Source organism: Chiroxiphia lanceolata, chromosome 4 (assembly GCF_009829145.1).
Source record: "Chiroxiphia lanceolata isolate bChiLan1 chromosome 4, bChiLan1.pri, whole genome shotgun sequence".
Lineage (NCBI taxonomy): Eukaryota > Metazoa > Chordata > Aves > Passeriformes > Pipridae > Chiroxiphia > Chiroxiphia lanceolata.
This window is the reverse complement of record NC_045640.1, coordinates 24705620-24724823: the sequence shown is the minus strand read 5'-3', so window position 1 is coordinate 24724823 and position 19204 is coordinate 24705620. Positions and strand designations below refer to the sequence as shown.

Below are 19204 nucleotides of genomic sequence, written 5' to 3'. Positions count from 1 at the left end.
CTCAGAGACTAAAAATCAAGTAAGACACTACATTTTAATGTAGCTTAAATTTTGCCTCTATTAGCATTCATCACACATAGTGGATGTACTGAAATCAGTTTGACTTTTCTGAGGTCACTAGGCCCATAGTATTAGCTCATGTCTTGCGTACACCCACAACATATGATAGCAAGTTTTCACAACCAGTTTACCGTGGACTAAAAAAAGTGCACAAGTAGGGTTGAACACTTCAGAAAATGGTATTTTTGGAAACCATTTTCTTGAGAGGGATTGCTTTTCAACATGAAAAGGTTAGGTTGTATTGGTAGCCCATTTTGTAAGGCAGTAATAACAGGAGAGGAGAGCTCTCAGACCGGACAAGCTTGTGTTCTTTTTCTCATCAAGGTAGAATCACAGAATATTCTGAGTTGGAAGAGACCCACAAGGATCATCGAGTCCAACTCTTAAGTCAATGACCTGTACCCACTGGCATTATTAGCATTAATACCACTGACCTTGGCATTATTAGCACCAAGTTTTAACCAACTGAGCTAATCTCAGGGTATATGAAATCTGAACTCTGTGAAGGTGTTGATTGTGACATGTGACAATGAATAAGTTGTTGTGTGTATTTAGTTAAATCAATTGGGGCTACATGGGCTGACTTTCTTAGGCAGTACTTACTTATGAAACCCAGCTCTATGGAGCTGCACAGGAAAAAAAACCCAAACCACATTTGGTCATAAATCTTGATTCCTAGTAAATTAGATAGGAATAAATCCATTTTAGGTTCACTAGGAATTTTTAGTTATGCACTATCACAAACAGTGTATGATAGTGTCTGCAGCAAAGGTTGCCATCAGAACTTAGGAGCAACTTCGAGAACAGCTTCCAGTACTAGAAATCATCCTGCTGGTGCGATGCAAAGTGCTGGAGAACATGCCAGTTCCTGCATGGCCACTGAATTACCAGCTGGTTTCTGGTGGTCAAGAGAGGCTTTGCTTCATCTCTCCTCACTCTGCAATCTCACTGCTCACCTGTAGCTTTCTAGGCTTCTGCCTCAGCAACCAAGCCCTGCAGACAACAGAATACAGAGACTTTTATTTTGTAAGTTGACCCAAAACTGATGGCAATTACTCATTTCTAAACTTAGACAAAGTTGGGGTGATAAGTACTTCACTTGCCAACAGGTGGCCCACGTAAAGGTAATGATTATTTCCCTACAAAGTGTTTGTATAACAAGCTTTGCTTTCATTCTGGGAAAGGTGAAGTTACATTTTTTAGTAACAAATTGTCAAATGGCAAATGAAACTGTTTTACTCTGCCTTAATTTTCTTAATTATGGCAAATAATTCCCAGGAATAAAATTGAAATGTCTGACTGTTACAAGGGAACATTTGAATCTGAGAGAAACATGTTAATCAACAACATTTTAAAGCAAGAAGCTATCAAAACTGAGGCAATTCCATGAAAGACCTTACTTCAAAGGAATTATGCTTTCTAAAGTATTGCTGAGTATCAGCATCAGTATTACTGCCCTCCATCTTCTTTATCTTTCCCTCTGCTCTCCATATTTTTAAATTAAAATGGCTGAGAAGCATCAGTGTGTAACACTCATGGTCCAAAAACACACGAAGAATAAGGTCCTACCACAGACCATGGTTCAGAGGTCTGGTTTCCCAATCCCAAATTCATCTAGGACCTAAACTAAACACAGTGGTGCTTGCCCTGGCTGGTGCAGAGGCATCTCTGGTACAGACCAGCACAATTCTGGGCAGCTCAAGAGCTTTACTGAAAAAAAATCTGAGGTGCTGAGCTGACTAGGATTTAAATGGATTTTTTTGACCATACAAATCAGACCTAGGTGCCTAAATCTTGTGCCATATTTCTGTGGACTTGGGCTTGCTGTACTAGTGAAGGACCTACCTGCATGGTGTAACCAATGCAATGGCCAAATCATTCTAATTAAGGGTATATATATCTGAGTCCCTCTGGGAAAGAGAGAAACCTGTGTCCCACTGAATAACAGAACTACATAGAATAAATAAATCTGGCCAAAGCTTTGTCCTTTTTTTTGGAAAATAAGCCTGTCAAACCCAGATTGGGAGCATTTATTATGGTGGTTTGCAGAGTTTCCTACAAGGATCAGTGTATTTTGACAGTTCCATCCACAAATCGGTCATGAAGGCAAAACATGACAAATAAATCAGTGGATGAAGCAAAGGCTGATAGAGTTGTAAAAAACAACTAGGAGGAGCCAATCATGTAGCACTCAGTATGTGGGATCTACTCAAAAGGGATAGAACTGAATGCAAGGCTGTGGCATTTAAGAGTAATAAACAGAAGGCATGCCTGCTACACGGGACATAACACCATTAAGTGGTGCTTCTATAAAGGATTTGAGGCTAAAATTGAAGGGGAAAAAAAAACAACTCCATGTGGTTTGTTAGTAAGTGTGAAGAAACAAGCCTTGGCAATACCGAGATGTGGGAAGAAGAAGTAGCAATGTTCTTCATCCCTGTATACAGGAAAGGTAAAAAAAGCTGAAACCCTAGAGAATTGCCCAAAGACCCACAAGCAATTTTTAGTGAAAAAAGACTAATGGTGAAGAGTTCAGTCTTCAAGTTTTATTAAAAACAGAGTTGTGGCTTGATTGCACAACTTAAGTATCACTATAAGACAAAAGCTGAAGTCTTGGAAGACTCTTTAGTCTATCAGAGAAAGGTTTAAACAAGTAATCCTATCTGGAAGCAAAGCCAGACAAATTTCCATGAGAAATACAGCATACTTGCTTGTCTGATGACGTGATTAGCAAACATGCCATATAAGGAGGAGAGGAGTCTACAGCTCTTTGATTCCTTAAAGCCAAGGTCCCTTTGGAAGATATGATTTACTCAGATAAATATTATAAGACTCAGTGTGCAAATAACAATAAAATGTAATGGTCCATGTCATATACAATCACTCATATTAAATAGTCTGGTGGACTTTTCCAGTTTTAAACGTCAATGAATTAACAACTCTCAGAGTCCCAGAGTGTGTTATTTAGTTGTGCTCAGACAGGAGGCCCACTGCCTTGCAGCTAAGGTCAATAGCATGATCACCTCCTCCTGTATATCTGCATTTCTTGCTCTTCGCCTGTGTTCAAATGCTCAGAATCAGGTTTCTGAGATTTGCGTTCCTCTTGCTGGCTTAGCTTGCAGGTCTCTGTTGCCTGTCTTAAGGGAGTGATTCTCTTCAGCTTTTGTGAAGTCCTATTGTAATAATGGAAGACAAACATGTCAGACATTGTAACACAAGCAGCAGGCAACTCAGAAGCTTATCAGATCACCCTTTGCACAAGACAACAAGAATTGTCCTCCCCTGAGGCTAATATGTAATGTAATGTGTGAAATGTACTCAACTGTACTCAACAGTTACTGCAAAGGTCTAGAGGAGCAAAGGGCTGTTATCCTATGGAAACATGCTTCTCATGCATTTTCCATCTTTCACCCTGGAATATGCCACCTGGTATATTAACTGAGGAATGACTTTGGCATCCTGTGGCAGCAGCTCTTGATGCCAGGGAGGTACAGGCAGGTGATCCTCAACCACCTTCCTCAAAGAGGGGCTGTGCCTATGTCCAGGATACACTCCTTCTGCAGTATCACTCCTCAGGCTGGTGTGGCTAGTTCCTCTTCTTTTCTGAAGCCTTAGTGACAGTTTGAAAAACAAACTTGTAGAACTATAGGAAAACAAAACAGAGAGGTGGAATTCTGGTGGTAGCTAACAGATTTTAACAAGTGTCCTTCTTTCTTTGCCCAGGTTTTATCAGGCTGTGAATGAGTTTGACACCATGACCGCTGAGGACTCCACTGCAAGGATGAGCAATGATTCCACCAATGTGTCTACCACAAAAGTCCCTGAAGGCGTTGCTGGTGCGCCCAATGAGGCAGCTCTGCTGGCTCTCATGGCCCGCACTGGATATAGCATGATCCAGGAGAATGGGCAACGCAAGTACGGTGGCCCTCCTCCAGGCTGGGACGGCCTGCACCCTCCTCGCGGCTGTGAAGTCTTCGTGGGCAAAATCCCCCGTGATGTCTATGAAGATGAGCTGGTCCCCGTGTTTGAGTCTGTTGGCCGCATCTACGAAATGCGCTTGATGATGGACTTTGATGGGAAGAACCGTGGGTACGCCTTCGTGATGTACACACAGAAGCACGAGGCAAAGCGTGCAGTCAGGGAGCTGAATAACTATGAAATCCGCCCTGGCAGGCTGCTGGGTGTGTGCTGCAGCGTGGATAACTGCCGGCTCTTCATTGGAGGCATTCCCAAGATGAAGAAGAGAGAGGAGATCCTGGAAGAGATCGCCAAGGTGACAGAAGGTGTGCTGGATGTCATTGTGTACGCCAGCGCCGCAGATAAGATGAAAAACAGAGGTTTTGCCTTTGTGGAGTATGAGAGCCATCGAGCAGCAGCAATGGCCAGGAGGAAACTCATGCCGGGAAGGATCCAGCTATGGGGACATCAGATTGCTGTTGACTGGGCAGAACCAGAGATAGATGTGGATGAAGATGTCATGGAGACTGTTAAAATTCTCTATGTAAGGAATTTAATGATTGAGACCACAGAGGACACCATTAAAAAGGTCTTTGGTCAGTTTAACCCTGGCTGTGTAGAGAGAGTGAAAAAAATACGTGATTACGCCTTTGTGCACTTCACAACCAGGGAAGATGCCATTCATGCCATGAACAACCTTAACGGTGTCGAACTGGAAGGCTCGTGCCTGGAGGTTACCTTGGCCAAGCCGGTAGACAAGGAGCAATACACTCGCTACCAGAAAGCAGCAAAAGGAGGGGCTGCAGCAACGTCCGAAGTAACTCAGCAACCTAATTATGTTTACTCTTGTGATCCATACACACTAGCATATTACGGATATCCATACAATGCCTTGATTGGGCCCAACAGAGATTACTTTGTGAAAGGTTAGTAAGCACAATTAGGGGATATGATGGGCAGGTTTGATCTCAGGCTGATGCAACCCAAGGTCTGCCCGAGCCAAAGGACAGATGGTGCTATGCAATTTTTTCTTAAATACTCTTTTATAGGTATATTTTGCCATATTTCTGTTTGGTCTCACTGTAATTTGTGACTATACAAATTGTAGTTATCTATAAATAACTGGCAACGTACAGGCTGGTAGAAGGGAGGCATCAAAAATATGGTTAAGAATGAGATAATGGACCAAGTATGGGATGGGGAAGAGAGAGATCTGGGTGTTATGAGTGCTATACTCTGAGTAGGTCTAAGGATTCCAGCTTCTGATGTCTTCTTCCAAAGAAGGAAGCTGGATCCTAGGTTTTAGCAATCATGACAGAGTGCTCTGGAAGTGTGGGTATGATGACCTGGTCATCCAAAGGGAGGGATGTCAGGGAAAGCCTTAGCTAGGAGCTCTCTACGTATCGTTTACCCACTACATTAAAATGACAGTCGTGCTGTGTCCTTTACAAAGTAATTTAAGAGCTACAAGCAAAAGGAATCACGTGAGTGCAAAATAATTATTTTATTGTGTATACTTTCATTAGTTATCAGTTACAGTCATTAAAAATTAATGAAAAATCTGTTATTCATAAAGAACCCTATCAGCACCCCTGGTGCTATAATTATAATTACACTGTACTTCCAGGAGTTAGAGTTTCCTGAAATTTGATGTGTATGTCCATATAACAGGCAGTTTAGCATGAATATATTCTTAAGTACTTATGTAAATCAAGTATTTTTAACCTTAGTCTATCAAGAATTTCAGCTTCTCCTCAATTTCCAGATTTGTACTTGCCATGCACTATGAAGGAGTTGACTGATAGCCTAGATATTCAATTAGAACATCATTGAGTGCATTAATACTGCAGTGTTCAAAGTACTGTCGTAACACTTGTAGAGTTAACAAGATAAATAAAAGCAGTATTTTTGGAGATGGGCTATGTTCACATTTCTAATAAAATAGAGAGAAAACAAACAACACTAGTAAAAATATATGCAGTGGTGGGACAAAGTTGGTCAAAGGCCAGGTAGAGGGTCCAGGTACCATCTCCACAGGGTTCTGTTGTGGCCAGTTGAAAGATTGGGTCTCCTCTGGAGGACAGCTGAAAGCAGAAGCTGTTCCTAATGCACAGAAATCACTTTGAGGATCCTCTCTGCTGAGTGCATTGAACCCTTAACACCTGCCACAAGAGTTGCACAGTATAAATGAGCACCAGTATAAATGCTCAGAAACATCAAAAGCAAAACAAGCATAGGCTTACTGGATGCTTCTAAGGCACTTCTGTTTTCCTAAGCAGGTTCACTAGGACTCAGATCATGCTAACTTCAACAGCCACATCTCTAAGCACGATCTCAGCTGGGGTCTCTAAGCACATCTCTCTGGATCTCAGCCTGGGGTCAGTTGTGCTCCCCATGGGGCTGTTGCTCTCCGTTATTCACCATCCTCTTCTATGTTATCATAAGCAGGCAGCATACGAGGCAGAGGGCGAGGTGCAGCTGGCAACAGAGCCCCAGGCCCCAGGGGTTCCTACCTGGGGGGATACTCCGCCGGCCGTGGAATCTACAGCAGGTACCATGAAGGCAAAGGAAAACAGCAAGAGAAAGGATACGAGCTGGTTCCCAACTTGGAGTTACCAGCTGTCAATCCGGTGGCCATTAAGCCTGGTGCAGGTTAGTATGTGCAAGGAGGGGAGGAAAGTAGGGGTGGCGGGCAAGTCTCCACTCCAAGCTCTCTGTCAGGCATGCAAGGGCTCCTCCAGGGCCAGCCCACGACTGCAGCGATGAGGACAGCCCCAGTGCTCCCCTGTGCTAGATGCCTCCTGGCTCTAGCCAGGCTTTCTTCAAACAAGTGGCACATGGCAGGAAAGGGGACAGGATCATCTGGGAACCCTTGAGGCCAAAGAAAAGAAGGGCTGAAGCAATGCCCACCCCTCCCGTCCCCTCTTCCACTTCCTCAGGAGGAAGCAGACTTTCCTCTCCATCTAGTCATGTACACTAGAGCATGGTTTCTAAGAGCAATCTTCCTCTCTTTCAATGTCTTCAATGCTAATTTCACTCTGGGAGGTTCCTATCCTAGATTTCCAGCCGGGCCAGAACTCTCCCCTTTAAATTTGTTTTTCTCCAGTGCTATGAGGCTGAGAAGAGGACCTGGGGCTTTCCCATTGCAGGAAAGTCCCTGTCTGAGGCAAGCTCCTCCATCACCATCAGCAGCATGGAGAAGGAGCAATGCAAGGACCACTCAGGGTCCAGCTTGCAGCAATACAGTGCATACAGGAGAGTCTTCATCTCTTCTGGGCTCTGGCAAGCCAGCCCAAGGGCTGGGGCAGGAGTTGGCCTCTTCTGCCACTTTCTCAGCTGACTATCCAGCCCTTGCCATTCCCAGGTGACGAAGACTGGAGATCTGCAAGTACTCAGGATCCTGTTTGGAAAGAGTTTTATTTGGAAAATTAGCCTGGAAAGAAGGTCCTTGCAGGTGATGGGGACAAACCCCCTTGCAGAAGTCCTCATGTCTTCTCCTCATTCCTTTCCATGTAAACTGTAACTGCAGGATCTAAGTGGTGTTTAATAATAGAGCTACAGTGGTTTCCCAAAACATGTTCCATACTGTCAGTGAAAACTGCAGCTTGCATCTAATGAATCATAGAATCATAGAATCAACCGGGTTGGAAAAGACCTCCGAGATCATCAAGTCCAAGGCTGTGAAGAGTTCTTCATAACAGCTGGGTGAGACAATGTGAGAAGTCTAGAGACAAAGGAAGGCTGTTAAGATTGGAGCTATTTCCAAAGACAGATCAGATTTCCTGAGAAAACTACCCACTCAAAATCAGAAAATATTACCGCTATGTCTGTTTGCAGAGATACTTCAGGGATTCCAGGTATTACTAAAGGATGCTTGAAAGGTGATCTTTGAAATTAATGCCTATTAGCAGTGTCTGTATTTCATTTGACTGCCAAACAAAAGCTTGAACCTCAAGTCTAAATGTTTCTACACTTAAAGCATGTTGAGATTCAGATTTTTTTTATCAGACCTTCCCCGCTCGTATAGTTCCAGCACAGCCTTTGAACACAGAAGTACCTGTTCTGTTTTCCCCAACCAGATCAGCTGATCCAGTGAGAGGTACCACATGCAAGACTTACCTCTCTTATGAAGAGGGTATGACTCTGAAAGCTTATTACCAGATCAGAGGAGTAAAGATGTACCAACTCTGCAAAGTTTCCTACCTACTGCCTAGAACAATCTTAAAGCTCATTTCTTTGCAAATGGTTAGAAAATTCCTGAGAGGTCACCCCAATACCCTAGCTGCCTGTTCCTGCTTTTCTGCTAGAGGTTACTGCAGAATGGAGCATGTGAACTCTTTGCCTTTGCCTGGTGAGAAATTATCCAGGATATTTAAACCAGAAATAAAACTGGTTTGAGCTGACCAGGTGGACTCGGTGTAAAAGGAGAACTGGAAAATCTCATGAGTGGGGGTCTCTGCTTGAGGAAATAGAAGTATTCCACTCGTGGAGGAAACATCTCTGCTGGAAAGATATCTGGTTGCAGTCTCCAGGATCAAAACAAGAGTACTGCTTTCGGGCATGTCCTTCCAGCAAACAGAATTGCACACTTCCTCATTGCAAAGTTTCATTGCACTGAAAGAAACCCATGTGCATATTTGGCTTCATTTCTGACTTACTGGCTGCACCTCCCCTAGGTGCCAACATCACCTCTTAGTCCATCACCTATTATTTATTGATTACTTTGTTTTCTTTGTTAGAAGGCTTGCAAGCTGAATGCTGCGTGAAGTGCCAGTGAAGAGCTTTGGACCACTAACCCAATGTCCCTGCCATGGGCAGGGATGTATTTCGCTAGTTCAGGTTGCTCCAAGGCTCATCCAACCTGAACTTGAACACTTCCAATAACTGGGCATCCACAACTTCTCTGGGCAACCTGTTCCAGAGACTCATCATAGAGTACGCCTTCCTTACATCCAATCTAAATCTACTCTCTTGAAGTTTAGAACTGTTACGCCTTGTCCTATCACTACAGGCCTTACTAAAACGTCTTTCATGTAAGCCCCCTTTAAGTACTGAAAGACTACAATAAGGACTTCCTGGAGTCTTCTTTTCTCCAGGCTGAACAACCCCAACTGTCTCAGTCTGACTTCACAGCAGAGGTGCTCCAGCCCTCTGAACATTCTCTGGAATGTTCTCCAACAGGTTGACATTCCCAGAGTTGGACACAGTACTCCACGTGGACAGTTACCAGAGCTGAGTAAAAGGGCAGAATCACCTCCCTTGAACTGCTGGCCATGCTGCTTTTGATGCAGCCCATGATATAGCTGGCTTTCTGGGCTACAGGCATATGTTGCTGGGTCATGTGCAATTATTTTGATTATTGGAAATGCTTGGCAAAGCACATTTCTTCCCTAAGCAATGCCATGAAGCTCTGCTTTGAACCATATACAAACTCACCATCTCTGAACACTATCATTCTGACCAGAGTGTTTTCCCTTTGTCTGAAAGACTGTGGCTCAATTTATTTCATGTTGTCCAATTTTGGCATAATGGAGACTTCCAAAGAGCAATTTTTTTTTTTTCATTAAATAGATTGATTTTGTAGCAGACAGGTGGGATAAAACATATTTAGCCAAGCTAGTCCTGGGAAATGCCTAATAGTAAATCAGCTGATATTTCACAGAGTTGGCCAAAGGAGGGTATGTAAACCAGATCAGTTGCTGCCTGTAACTTCTGGAGTACAAACTACATTTTTCTGTCCTGAAGCTGCTCTTCCTATTGATCTCAACAGCTGGAGTGGGGACCCCACTGGGATATTACACACTCCTACCCATCCTTGTGCTCAGGCCACACTCTTGGTCGAGGGGAGGACAAGAGGTCATCAGAAGGGGCTGTGTATATCTGGGTCGCAGCTTCCAGTGCCCAGCAGGACTTTGGTCCTAAAACATCCATGCCAGGAGCATGGGAGAAAACTCCAGACCAAGCAATTAGCAGCAAGTCCATTACTATGCATCAACCATGGTGCTCCCAGCCATCGGTAGGACAGAGGTGCCCCAGATCTCCTGCATGCACATGAGGCTAGCTGCCCTTGTAAGAGCAGCACAGGATCACTGCTGGAGAGTTTGCACATCTGGGAGGGAGAGCTCTTTGAGATGAGGTCATGGAAACTCTTTCCCAATGCATCTGATATGTCTGGTCTCTCCTAGTGGCCATCCCTGCCATTGGTGCCCAGTACTCCATGTTTCAGGCTGCACCACCAGCCAAGATGATGGAAGACGGTAAAATCCACACTGTTGAACACATCATCAACCCTATAGCTGTCCAGCAGGACCCAGCCAGTGCAGCAGCTGCCGCAGCAGCCGCAGCTGCAGCTGTAATACCAGCGGTCTCAACGCCTCCTCCCTTCCAGGTGAGCTCAGCATGGAAGTCCTGCTTCCCATACATCCCACTTCCCATACATCCTGCTATGTGGGGGGGGGGAAGACTAGTCTCTTGCCTTGCTTCTGTTCAGGAGATGCTGTTGAGGATGTTACGGTGCCCAACAGCCCTGCAGTTCATCCGACCTGTCTTAGACATCTGCACATTGGGCGACTGCTTTCCCCACTATGGGGGACCCAAACTGTGAGGGAGGGAACAGCCTCCCATGATGGCATAACTCTCAATCAAGAGGGCATGCACTGCCTACCCCCCCCATTATCTGCTTCTCTTCTAGGGGGTTTGCAATTCAGAGTGTGGAAGCAAGATGTAACAACAAATTAAGCACTTCTTTTGAGGTCTTTACCCTTTCCTTTCAGGGTCGCCCCATCACGCCAGTGTACACCATGGCTCCCAATGTGCAGCGGATCCCCACAGCCGGGATTTATGGGACAAGTTATGTGCCATTCGCGGCACCCGCTGCGGCAACAGCAACAATAGCCACGCTACAGAAGAACGCCGCTGCTGCCGCTGCTGCTGCCGCCTATGGAGGATATGCTGGCTACATCCCCCCAGCTTTCCCAGCTGCCACCATCCAGGTGCCCATCCATGACATCTACCAGACGTATTGAGACTGCCAGCGGAGGAGGATGGCAGAGAAACACACACTGAAGGAACACTTTACTATTTATGAAGAAAGAACCGTCTGCGAAAGAGTAAATATTTGGGCTTGGTAAACTGATGCAGAAAGTGAAGAATGCCATAGAAAAATGTGTTCGAAATATTTTCTATGCTTGAAGGTTTCACTAACTTTTTTAGGCTATTTTTAAAATTTAACAGGCCTATATTCATACATTTCCAAAGGACCTCAATGCATCCAGCCCACCGCTGACGTGCATTTATACGCATTGTAGTGGGATTGCATAGGGTCTTTTTTTTTTTTAGCAGTTATATTTTCAATATATTTGTGGTATGAAGGTTATTTTTTAGTAATTTCTGCACTCCAGAGATGTCTATTTTGTAGTGCCTTTAATAATATATCAGCTATATATTAAAAAGCACACCTGAGCAGCTAGGGAAAGTTTTAACAATATATTTTGAAGAATATATTCAATATTTAAGGAATACATACCTTAGTGTTTTGTTTTGTTTTGTTTTGTTTTTTAAGAAAAAGACAACATGTATCTTATTTAAAAATTATACTGGAAAGTGCAATTTGAAAAATGTGCAAGACCTCTGCAGTTTTGTGCTGGCATTAATACAATTTGCTTTTTCTTATTTGAAATCACAAGTAACTAATACTGACTGTTTGGGAGAAAGAGAAAACGAAAAGAAAGCCTTCTCACACATACCTCTTCACAGTGTGATTTGCCGGCTTGTCTTAAGCAAAGAAAAGGCTCCCAGTTTTCCTTAACAACTGGATTTTCTATTTATTGAAGCTACTTGTAGTTGGAACATGTGCAGAAATGAGTAGCTGCTATTTTATGCAAGGTGTCTTGACTTAGATCTTCATCCAGTATAAAGCCTAGGTTCTTTTTCAATGCTCTTTATTTTATTCTTTGAAGTATATGTTGTAGTGACTAAGAATGTATGCTGTCAAGAGCAGCCATGCTCTCACTGAGACGATATGCAGCATTACTTACCTATTGCTCCATCATGTTCCATGAGAAATTTCAAAGGTACTAGGTGTGGTAGTGATACTGGAATTAGTGAAACAGGGGCTAGCCCCCCTCCCAGCCTCCCTTCCACTTTTAATTTCCATTCTCCACAACTGGAGTTGTACATGCACATCGAGGCGGGAGTGATTAGACCCAACGATTTTAAGACATAGAGCTTGTAAATATCTTTTAATATACATTTTTAAAGTCATTTTATGTTGCAAATTTACATAGTATGTGGTTTGCCACAAAACAAAAACCTTTTATTGCGATATTATAAAAAAGTTTGTTTTATTAAGAAGTAAATATATTATTGCAGTGTTTTGTGGCCTGTTTAAAGGCTTTTATTTAGTAGTGCAGTGAATGTAAAACACAGTAAAATGGTAAAGAAATATGTTGCCCTTTGTATGAAGTGCATCAGCTCTGCAAACACAGCTCTGGTGCACAAGGTGCATAGCAGGGAGTCAGTAAAAAATGTTCCTTTACTTTTTGTGGTATAAGTACCTACCAAAGGGGTTTCGCATTGAGTATATTTTGAAAACTGAATCACTCTCAGACTGCATCCAGTTCAGTTAAGTGACCTTTTTAATACACTTCTTCTGCTTGCCCCAAAATTGAGCAGTTGTATTTTAGGTGCTCTTGCTCAGACAAGCTGAGCTCCCCTTGACCCTGTCGACCCGTTACCAAAAGCACTGTGAGGTTAACCATTAGGTCGGACTCTGCCCCTCCACGCCCCTTCCCGGGATACTTTTTATTGTCTGTACCTGCCCATCTGAAAGCACATCCAGACCTCAGTCCCTAGGCCCTGCCCCTGTGTAGGGGAAGAGGAGGAGATATGGGCAAAGCCTGGGGAGCAGGAGGGAAAAGCCCCCAGGGGGATGCCAGCGCTGTATCCTCCAGTCCTCCAGGTAAGGCTTTCCACGGCTCAGCCATGGGTCCTTAGGCCATGTACAAACACCCCTGGGGGCAAGAAAAGGCAGTCTAGTACTTTGGGCCCCTGCTGGCCTCCTTACAGCCCCATGCCATGGCTGACTCACAGAGGAGGGAGGAAGGGTGATGGCTTCCTTCCCAGTAATCCTCTCTGCCAGCAGGACAAGAGTCCTGCTGCTCACAGAGGTGGCAGGAAGAGAAAAGAGCCAATAAGGGCAAACCCTGATGTGCCCCAGGCCACCACTGGGTGCTGCCTTAGTCAGGGCAGGAGCAGGGAGTACCCAGGGATGGAGGCAGGACCTGGGGAATGCAGGCAGCCAGATCATGCTGAGCCTCCCGCCCATGCCTGTCTTTTACACTTTCTTCTAAACCATTTCATGTACACTACTACTGAGGTAAGTCTCATAACTTGAAATGTGAACATCTCTAGGTTAAGAACAAACTATTCTAAGGAAAAAAAAAATATATAAAACAAAGCCAGTGTGCCTTATTCTCAAAAGAGCTGATATTTTAGATATTTTATTGTATCTCTGTTCTCTGTATTGTCAGAAGCCTCTGAGTTTATTTAGTTCTTGCTCCATTTACGGTACATTTCTAGGATGTAGTGAATAAAGCATTCTTTAAAAACAGAGACTGTTATTTCATTGCAACATCCCATTCTGCCAAGGCTGTGCTCTTCTCTGAGCTGGGAAGAGGGCGTTTGGGGCAAGAGGTGAGCAGGACACTGCAGTCGGGATCCCCATGAGCTCCTGCAGGGAGGAGAGATGAACTGTCCCATTGGCTCCGCCACTGCAGAGGACAGTGACCTCCCCAGCATGCATACTGGGTATCTCCCCATTCTTCCAGCAGCTTCTGAACAGCCTAAATCTCTTTTTGCATCCAGTTTAGAGTCAATGCCTGGATGTGGATGGAGCTGAAGCTGGCATCCCTTTGTGCTTTCCATCCACCCAGTGCACAAACAATTGTAGCTCTGTTGCATGTCCTCACTGCAGGGCAGGAGCACTGGGGACTGGCACATCATTTTCATCTCAACATGCTTCTTGCTTCAAATGCACAGAAAGCTAAGCTGTGCCTCTTGGCAGTATTTGCAGCTCTCCAGAATCCCTGGCTGTATCCTTGGTGTAAGTCCACCTCAAGAAAATTTGTTGCAAATACCAATTCTGGAGAGAAAAGCAGTGTGAGGCAGCAGAGGTAAATGACTTTATGTCATTTTCCAGAAGCCCTGCTAACCAGAGAGGTCCCACTTGCCAGGAAGGTATCAAATCTGACATCCATGTACAAGACAGGGCAGAAGGAGAAACCAGGAAACTAACAGGGGTGATCTTAGTGTACATACACTTAGTGTATGAGGGAAAGGCTGTGGATGTTGTCTGCCTTGATTTTAGTAAAGCCTTTGACACTGTCTTCCACAACATTCTTCTGGAGAAACTAGCTTCCCATGACATGAAGGGGCGTACTCTTCACTGCGTAAAAAACTGGCTGGATGGTCAAGCACAGAGAATGGTGGTGAACAGTTACATCCTTCTGGCAGCTGGTCACAAGTGGTGTTCTCCAACGCTCCATGTTGGGTCCAGTCCTGTTTAATATCTTTGTTGATGACCTGAATGAGGGGATTGAGTTCACCCTCAGTCAGTTTGCAGATGACACCAAGTTAGGGAGGAGTATTGATCTGCTGGAGAGTAGGAAGACTCTGCAGAGAGATATGGACAGGCTGGATCAATGGCCCAAGGTCAACAGTACGAGGTTCAACATGGTGAAGTGCTGAGTCCTGAACTTGGGTCACAACAACCCCAGGCAGTGCTACAGTCTGGGGGCAGAGTGGCTGGAATGCAGACCAGCAAAAAAGGACCTGGGGGTGCTGGTCAACAGCAGCTGAACATGAGCCACTAGTGTGCCCAGGTGGTCAAAAAGGCCAATGGCCTGTATCAGAAATAGTGTGGCCAGCAGGACCAGGGCAGTGATCATCCTCCTCCTATACTTAGCACTGGTGAGGCCACACATCAAATCCTGTGCTCAGTTTTGGGCTCTTCACTACAGGAAAGGCAATGAGGCACTGGACCAAGTCCAGAGAAGGGCAACAGAGCTGGTGAAGGGTCTGGAGCACAAATCTTATGAGGAGCAGCTGAGGGAGCTGGGGTTGTTTAGCCTGGAGAAAAGGAGGCTCATGGGAGACCTTATTGCTCTCTACAATTACCTGAAAGGAAATTGTAGCGACGTGGGGGTTGGTCTCTTCTCCCAGGTAACAAGCAATAGGACAAAAAGAAATGGCCTCAAGTTGTGCCAGCGGGGATTTAAACTGGTTATTAGGAAAAATTCCTTCACTGAAAGCATTGTCAAGCATTGGCACAGGCTGCCCAGGGAAGTGGTGGAATCACCATTCCCTGGAAGTGTTAAAAAAGCATGTGGATGTGCTACCTGGGACATGGTTTATCAGTGAATGCAGCAGTGCTAGGTTAGCAGTGGGATTCAACGATCTTGGACATCTTTTCCAACCTTAATGCTTCTATTATTCATTTAGATGAGAAAGAAATCCCCAGCAAACCATGGCCCTTTACAGGTGTTCAAACATGAGGCAGTGTTTTCCAGGTGAGATGAAGAACTGTGCCACACTGAAATGTGTTTCTGGCTCTTTCCTTTTCCCTTTACCCAAGCTACCCCAGATTAAAATTAATCTACACGGGTTTTTTTAAACATACACTTCACAAGTTAATTTCTTTATTTTCCTAGACTGCTGATTTCTGACTTCAGTTTTGTAAAATTTTCATTAATGATTAACTCATTATAAGGTTGAAATATACAAGACATTCTCAGGATATTAACGTACACAAGACCAGAGAAATGCAATTGTTCTTTCAAGATGACCTTGCTGCCTTGGGAATGTCAAGAGCTCTGCTGAGGCCTTAGGCACTGTGACAACTCAAAATGCTGCCAAGGTGATCCCATTCCCTTTTTGAATGTCTTTCTTGGCAATCTTGAAGAGCAGGCGTGCACTTCCCTGGCTGGTATTGTCCTAAACTGCTAAAAACCATCTTTGACTTGATTCAGGAAACACCACCCATTAACACCAACTGTGATACAACTGCTATATGAACAGATTAACAAGAAATTCAAGTGCATTAGCACCACTCTGAAATAGGAACACCTCATTGATATAAACATTAGAGCTCAAAGTATATGCAAAATGCATTTTTGATACATCCAAAAAGGTATATGCTGAACCTCATCTCCTTCTCTGTGGCTGGTGTTACACCCCTAGCATGTCCGGTCTGGAAGGGTCCTGAGTACCTACTGTGTGCCAATCAGCCACAAAACTGGACCATCATGCTGACCTGTAAAATAAATAAACTTCAGACCTACCTCATAACAAGAGAAAATACCTCTGCGGTGCATCTAAAAGCTAGCAAAAGTCAGGGTTTATGCTCCAGTGTGTCAATTAAATGCTGAATCATACTTGACTGAGTTTTAGGGCCAAGTCCTGCCTGTCACCAAAATGGTTGGAAGGGTGTTGCAGGGAGAAGCAGCAAGCTAGGGAATAAAAAAAGGCAGTTTTGTGGCACCAAGTCCTTCCCTCTTGGCACAAAGGCAGGCTGTGCCATACAATTGTGATTGTTCAAGTTGCCAAAGAGGAAAGAGACTACGGAAAGTTTTAGAAATTTGGTACTGTAGAAGTATTTCCACATGAAGTATTTCCTGACAAGCTGATGAATTAGATCAGATATTTTTTTTCTCCAGACAGAAAACCAGGACTGGAGTTCACTTGTTTCCTAATCAAAGACAGAAGCTCTGTCTCACATTTCTCTCTCAGACAAAACCGCAGATCACACATGTGGGAGGTGAGCAGTCAAGGACTGTGTCTGTATTAGAAAACTTGATAGGGGAAAAATGTTCAGGTGTGCTCACGTTTGTCCCATGTGCACCAAATGGCTGTGTCTTCCCAGCATAGCGACAGACATCTTCATCTATATAGGCTGCACCAGTTTATGTTCTGCCCCATGCTGGGCCCCAGGGCTTCACCTCCATCTGCCCAGGACTCCCCACAGCTGTCTTTCCCCAGGGTATTGAAGAGACAAAATCACAAACTTGGGTTGTGGTCTGGTGCCCATCCTGATTGTTCCTGTTCTTCTGCATGCAGGTGGTTGCCACACTGAAGGAAGCTGGGTCACTTTTCATGTTCTGGCTGACACCATTGTACTTTTACTTTGAAGTGAGATATGCTTTTGTTCGGGGTTTTTTTTTTCCTCTTTCCAAACACACTCGTGTAATTTTTTCTAGATAGGTTGCACTTTGAGCCCATCCTTGTGTGTTTTTGCAATGTCACGGAAATTCAGCCTTAGCTCAGCTGCTGCCAGCAATCCATGCACTGGTGGGAAGCAGGAAGCCACAGGTAAGCCAGAACATCTTCATGAAGCTGAAATAAATCCCTGCAAACAGCCTATACAAGCCACAGGAGTGACCTCAAGCTAACTAGCAGAGAGAAATATGCATTTAAATTGGTCAGAGGCAAAACAGCCTACTCTTAGAGCAGGTCCTTTGTTCCAAAACTTTGAAGCAATAACTACCACAAGCAATTCTCAGTCCTGTAACAAATCTGTAGGATATGGAGCAGGGTGTCTTACAGGCACTCAACAGGGCATGTAATAGCAAGGGGTTACTTATTAAACTTATTATGCATGCACTGGCTGTACACAGGACATCTTGAGTCTCTCGAGTCTTTGACTTTTCGGCTGCTGTCCCATGCAAGAGGGCCTTCTGGCCACATGGATAAGCTAAATATTCCCTTAAAGCTTGGCTTCACTCCAAGCAGACAGATCCCTTGGCTCACCAGCCTTCATGCAGGACACAGAGGGTCACAATCCTGGTCAGCAGCCGAAATGCTGGCACCCAAGTAGCAACTGTACAGCTGCTGAGAGCTTGGCAGAGCACTGGAACAGTGAAACCCCAGGAGCTGCTTCCACCACAGCCAACATGAGCTACTGCTCATGGAAAAAGAAATCATGGAAATCTGCTCTAATTTGTAGTTGGAAAGAAAAATCAGCTCCTGTTTGGCACTGTATTCTCTCAAGTCCCAAACTCCTTTATACCCATCACCTTTACTCAGGACCCAAATTCACACATGCTTATTCAAACCATCAACCTCCTCAGCATCTCTGGCAGGCAGGTTTTCACCAGGTTCATTCACCTTGCCTTTTCCTGAGCCCACTACCTGGCTCCAAGGGTGAACAGATACCACAAAAACACGGGGAGCTCTGTTCCTATTTTCAAAAAAGCCTATGTGCTGCTCGAGGATCTCCTGCTGAGCTCACCTAGCATTTCTTAATTTCACCAGGGTGACTGAGACCTGGACCCCCCCCCCGCAGCATGTGTGAAGTTTCGAGACACTGATTAAGTGACTGTTACACATTTTGGCTTTCATATAAGTTTTTCTCAGTCTGCTCCTTTTGGAGTTGGAAGCAGAACACCACCAAGGTCTAAAAGGATTAAATTTAAGAGTAATAAATGGTATTTCAAAATTAAATAAAAAAAAAATCCACTCCCTGAGTAAACAAACTTCCTTGTCTTTCTGTGACATCTTTGTGAGCAATAGGAAGGGAGGGAGAATACGGAAATGTACAGCACTTGGCACTGGTTACACCTCAAACTAGTTTTTCAACATTTTACAACCAGCTCTGGCCATGTGATCTGTGTGGAAAGATAAACTGAGACATTTAATCCTACTTTTCTTTTTTCTTTTTTTCTTCCTTTTTTTTTTTTTTACCACAAGGAAGTGAATTTCATGTGGTTGCGACCATTAAATTACAGTAAATGATTTGCCCGTAAGACGAAAAAAAATGCAACGGAGTGGTTTAACATAGGGAGGGCTGGGACAGGGCAGCTGTTTGTGACCAAATACCCTTCCCTAGCTTGAAAACTCAGTGAGCTTCATTGTTTCTCCCCGCCTGTGGCACTTAGGGACGTGTCAGCTCATTGCAGATGAGAATTGCCCACTATTTGCTTTTGTAACCAGAGTATGAATAACAACCTTCCAAAAGCCAATTGCTTTTTGAGCTAAAGCAGCAGCAATTACCCTCACAGAAAGTTATTTAACGCCATATCATTCCGGAAAGCAGTAAGCTTTAAAACTTTTGCTTCATCTCCAGAATATTACTGGCTGTTGAAATGACAGCTGGGCGCCTGGTGAGCAGGGCACTCGCTGCACTGTGATAGGG

General features: G+C 44.3%; 1 protein-coding gene across 9 annotated transcripts in view; it reads left to right on the top strand.

Moving 5' to 3' along the window:
• The window catches only part of RBM47 (RNA binding motif protein 47), an 85110-nt gene extending 66463 nt beyond the window's left edge, over nucleotides 1-18647 (top strand). For 6 of the 9 annotated variants that reach the window (XM_032686374.1, XM_032686375.1, XM_032686376.1 and 3 more), the window contains 4 exons: nucleotides 3784-4943; nucleotides 6463-6669; nucleotides 10203-10405; nucleotides 10791-13627. In XM_032686374.1, coding sequence (XP_032542265.1) covers nucleotides 3784-4943; nucleotides 6463-6669; nucleotides 10203-10405; nucleotides 10791-11042 — 1822 coding nt within the window. In that variant the 3' untranslated portion in view covers nucleotides 11043-13627. Of the gene's footprint in view, nucleotides 1-3783; nucleotides 4944-6462; nucleotides 6670-10202; nucleotides 10406-10790; nucleotides 13628-16730; nucleotides 16832-17270; nucleotides 17383-18324 lie in introns of those variants that run through there. The other 3 variants (XR_004356816.1, XR_004356815.1, XM_032686373.1) reach the window with 3 other exon arrangements.
• Nucleotides 18648-19204: the final 557 nt, after the last annotated feature.